The sequence below is a fragment of the Sinocyclocheilus grahami genome, unplaced genomic scaffold (assembly GCF_001515645.1).
Source record: "Sinocyclocheilus grahami isolate Dianchi unplaced genomic scaffold, SAMN03320097.WGS_v1.1 scaffold281.1, whole genome shotgun sequence".
Taxonomy (NCBI): Eukaryota; Metazoa; Chordata; class Actinopteri; order Cypriniformes; family Cyprinidae; genus Sinocyclocheilus; species Sinocyclocheilus grahami.
Genome location: NW_015505460.1, coordinates 645,346 through 650,186, shown reverse-complemented (window position 1 = coordinate 650,186; position 4,841 = coordinate 645,346). Strand labels below are relative to the sequence as shown.

The following is a 4,841-nucleotide window of genomic DNA, read 5'->3' as shown; positions in this document are numbered from 1 at the left end:
GCAAACCTGCAATAATTAAATGTTAAACAACACAAATATCCTTTATGTATTTAATCCCATTCTATTAACCAATGTCTTTGCTTCTGACCTTCGATGATCCAGTTCAACCGTACTAATAAGCAAAAATTACTCTAGACAAACATTTGTGTCTCTTTTTATTGCTGAAGTGTGTTGAAATGTCTTCTTCTGCATTCTACTGTACGGACGTAAATGTACTTTCCCTTCAGCCGGAGGCTTATTCATTTCACTTCTGGTGCGAAAAGGCCAAAAATAGAACTTTTTTTATTTTAAAAACAAGCAAGCCCTGTCCAGATTTAAAAAGTAACGCAAAAGTAACGTAACGCATTACTTTCCATAAAAAGTAACTAAGTAACGTAATTAGTTACTTTTTTATGGAGTAACGCAATATTGTAATGCATTACTTTTAAAAGTAACTTTCCCCAACACTGGTTATTATATTGTCTGTTAGCTTATAGAATGAAGAGTTACTTAATTAAATGTTCTCCTTTTTTGTATGTAGACGGCAACATTGCGACCCTACCTGAATGCAGTGCGCGCCACTCTTCAAGCAGCCCTGTGTCTGGAGAACTTCTCCTCTCAGGTGGTGGAGAGACACAACAAGCCTGAGGTGGAAGTTAGGTGAGGAAATCACATCCTTCATATGTGTTATATATGATGTATTTTAATAGCTATATACATATATGATCAACGTTTGTCTTTCAATACAGGAGCAGCAAAGAGCTTCTGTTGCAGCCTGTGGTCATAAGCCGCAATGAGAAGGAGAAGGTCATGATTGAGGGGTCCATAAACTCAGTGAGGGTCAGCATCGCTGTCAAACAGGTAAGAAATTCAAGATGAACTGCACAAGATCGATGCGTTTTTCATTAGGCCGTCTTCTAAAGATATGAATGGTTTTCTTAGGCTGATGAGATTGAGAAGATCCTGTGCCATAAATTTATGAGGTTCATGATGATGCGAGCAGAGAACTTCTTCATCCTTCGGAGGAAACCTGTTGAGGTGGGCTCCTTTGTGAAGAACAAACAAGGGATGAAGAAATATGTGATTCATTAAAACACGCGTGCATTAGTGATGGGAGAAACAAAGTTTTTCCAAAACTGTAAATCAATTGAACCAATTGCTTTGCGAAATGATTCACATTTGAAACACCACACGCTGGTCAGAATAGTGTAAATGCCAATGGAAACACAACCAGAACATACCTTTTACGAACCAAATACAAATGTTTTATTAAAAGTGTAATCATCTAAATGCAATTAACAAATTATCTAATACCATTAAATAATAAGGGTCTGTGTAATGTGTTATTTTATTCATTTGTAGTGCTTGTTTTGTTTGTTTTATTGAGAGCTTGGTTAATTAGGCTAATTGGAGACTGATCACTACAACTCTTCCTTTTTATTATACAAATGTGTCATACAAATTACAGTCATGATGTAACAAAGCCTCATGTACTGAAATCATGCGACTTTGGCAGTTTGGTGCATGCTTCACTTGTTCAAATAAAAAAAAAATGATTTGCAAAAGTTTCAAAGGTTTTCGAAAGCACCCATCACTAGCATGCATGTCACGTTTTTTGGGTGGAGTTATGTAGGAGTAAGAGAAAAAAAATGCATGTTTATGTGGGATAAATCTTACGACTTGAAATGCATCGCTGAATGATGTTGTGCATGTGAAGCATCTAAACTAGGGGTGTCCAACCCTGCTCCTGGAGAGCTACCATCCTGCAGATTTCAGCTCTAACCCCAATCAAACACACCTGAACCAGCTAATCGAGGTGTTCCGGGTTGCTTGATAATTACAGACAGGTGTGCTGGAGCAGGGTTGGAACTAAAATCTGCAGGACGGTAGCTCTCCAGGAGCAGGGTTGGACACCCCTGATCTAAAATGTTAACAAGATTAACATGTTTTTTTTCTCATTTCCTCATTTGTGCTTTTCAGGGCTATGACATCAGCTTCCTCATTACCAACTTCCACACAGAACAGATGTACAAACACAAGCTGGTGGACTTTGTTATCCATTTCATGGAGGAGATCGACAAGGAGATCAGCGAGATGAAGCTGTCAGTCAACGCTCGGGCCCGAATCGTCGCAGAGGAATTCCTTAAGAATGTATGATTGAGATGTTGCATTTATATCACACGTTTAAATGAGTGGAAAATGTCATTTTTTTTAAAATTTGACTGTTTTTATATTTTTTGTTTTAGTTCTGAGGATCCTTGTCTACATTCCTAATACCCATCAGAGATTGGTGTTGCTTTGGTTCTTGTGGACAAAAACATTCAAAGTTTTTAAAATCTCCACAGAGCAAAGGGGAAAGAGTTTATTAGTTAGCAACCAAGCAAGAAGATCTACAGGAACAACTGGCCAGTCTTGCAGCACTATATGCAGTCCCCTTTGCCTTCTGTTCAAGGTGTTCCTTGTGCCCATGGATATTAACAATTGTAATTTAGTCAAGAATTTATTACTCTCGTTTTCTGTTGTTAGGAAAAGAAAAGAAAACACACAGTCAAGGCAGGTCCTTAAAAAGTATTACCTGTAATTAATATTGATGGGCACAGGAATCTTGTTGTCGGACTGTAGTTTTTTTGGTTGACTTTTATATGTTACAATGAAAAAAAATCAGGAATTAATTCAATGTTAAGGAGATAATGAGAAAAAAAAGAAAGAAAAGAAAATGGGTGTTTATATTTTGGCACTGCTAAACTCCAATATATCTATAGAAAAAACCCTGCGTAAAACGTCATGACAATAAATTCAATAAAAATATATTGTGCTTTCTGTATCTCTTGGGATTTATTTCCAAGTTGCATACACGCACAACATACACATTCTGGTAGTTTTTACTCTTTTAATTGTGCTTTCTATCCACGTGTACGCATTGATCCTTTTGCAGTTTTAGTTCTTATTTATCAGCTTTTTTCTGATACAATACAATCTGAAATGTATTGAGCCAAGTTCTAACATTGCCAGCGCACAATTATGTCAAAATTCACGGTTTTGGCGAGTTACCTCGTAAACGTAGTCTTTTAAATGAGTTATAAAGTCTTAAATGACCATAAAGAGTTTGGAGAAAATGGGAAATGTCAGATTCGCATTCATGTGCATCAGGTTTTAAAGAGACGGCGCTGATTTTAAAGTAAAACCTGCTGAAGTCTGTCATTGATGTAAATCAAAGAACAAAAGAAAAAGATAAAACAAATAAATGCATTCAGATAGTGTGATGATGCATCATTTTATTGATGCGAACTTCCCAGTGCATTAATAAATCCACAAAATGATGCATAAAGAATGTGCATCAGTTTGTTTTTACTTTTTTAACCGTTATAGGCCTATATTTTATCATTATTATATAATAACTTTTTATATGGAGGGCCAAATTACTCCAAATTAAATAATTGTTGAAATATATAAATAAATCGTTAAATACATAATGAAATAAATACATAAATAAATGCAGAAATGCGTAAATATATATATATATTTAATTTTGAGTAATTTAGCCCTCCATATTTTTATTTTGCTTTATTGTGAAGAAAAAATACATCAATTTCAACAAATTAGCATCACTGCACCATTGCATGCGACATGTTTTCGCGTTGACCTGCGGCGTTCCAAATCGTTGCAAGAAGCGTTCAACTCCTAAACTTTCCTACATGATTTGAACGAACCATCAGTGTTTTAGCGCCACTAAACACCAAATATATCTCCAGACACGTGACCCACAACTCAAATCTTATTGGTCAGCGCGCTCTCAGCCGAACGAACACAAATCGACACACTCGCCGATGAAAAATATCTTCGCTTTGTTGGCGGGAAATGTTCGGGTCGAATGCGAGTAGCTCCACAGGTTTCTATTCAAATTCTTGGCGCCAAGTATTCGCGTTGGTATTGACAGGGCCTGAGGGTGTGTGACATTTCTTTCCTCTTCTGTGGCACAGACTCACTAGAGAAAGAATCCTGCCAAGAGACTGCGACAGCCACATCCTTGTGAGTCTGTCACGCGCAAACACATCGTATCATTCCATGTCGGTTGACAATGCATTATTATTATACCGTTCAAATATCATGTCTGCACTTATGAAGGTCAAGGGCTGAGTTATTCTGCTCTTATATCAGTGCAAAGGGCTCCAGCTGACCCCACAGCTATTCACAGGAGGATTAATGTAGGCCTCGAGACTGCACATGCAGGTGGGTTTGGTGGGCAGCTTGGTTTTGTAGTTTTGAGTGGGTTAAAAGGCGCTGTAGATCTGTCACCATGAAAACGACCCCCACAATAAAAGACGAAACTGTATCTCATGGGAACTCCTAACATTTGTTTTATTAATTGTAATACAATACAATACAAAATAAATATTTTGAGAGAAGAACAGTCTGAATAAATACGTTTTTAAAATATGGTATTTAATTTAAATAAATATTTATTTTTAAAAACCTCAACACACATATTATATTATTTTTATTTTTTTTAGTTGTGAATCTGTTTTTAGTTATTTTAATACTACAATTGATTGCTTCTGTTGTCCTCATTTGTAAGTCGCTTTGGATAAAAGTGTCTAATAAATGACTAAATAAATACTATATATATATATATATATATATGTGTGTGTGTATGTATATATATGTGTATATATATATATACAATACAAAATAAATATTTTGAGAGAAGAACAGTCTGAATAAATACGTTTTTAAAATATGGTATTTAATTTAAATAAATATTTATTTTTAAAAACCTCAACACACACATATTATATTATTTTTATTTTTTTTAGTTGTGAATCTGTTTTTAGTTGTTTTAATACTACAATTGATTGCTTCTG

The 4,841-nt window shown here is 35.4% G+C and overlaps 1 protein-coding gene and 1 long non-coding RNA gene across 6 annotated transcripts in view; both read left to right on the top strand.

Annotated features, from left to right (window-relative positions):
- Nucleotides 1-2,847, top strand: part of LOC107600279 (actin-related protein 2/3 complex subunit 4) — a 6,687-nt gene extending 3,840 nt beyond the window's left edge. For 3 of the 4 annotated variants that reach the window (XM_016292129.1, XM_016292128.1, XM_016292127.1), the window contains exons 6-7: nt 1,960-2,130; nt 2,226-2,740. In XM_016292129.1, the coding sequence (XP_016147615.1) occupies nt 1,960-2,130; nt 2,226-2,231 (177 nt within the window). In that variant the 3' untranslated portion in view covers nt 2,232-2,740. Of the gene's footprint in view, nt 1-1,959; nt 2,131-2,225 lie in introns of all 4 variants that reach the window. The other variant, XM_016292130.1, reaches the window with a different exon arrangement.
- A 1,106-nt stretch (nt 2,848-3,953) lies between these two features.
- LOC107600280 (uncharacterized) overlaps nt 3,954-4,841 on the top strand; it is a 69,598-nt gene continuing 68,710 nt past the window's right edge. For both annotated transcript variants that reach the window (XR_001610743.1, XR_001610742.1), the window contains exon 1: nt 3,954-4,008. This is a non-coding gene — a long non-coding RNA (uncharacterized lncRNA). The remainder of the gene's footprint in view (nt 4,009-4,841) is intronic.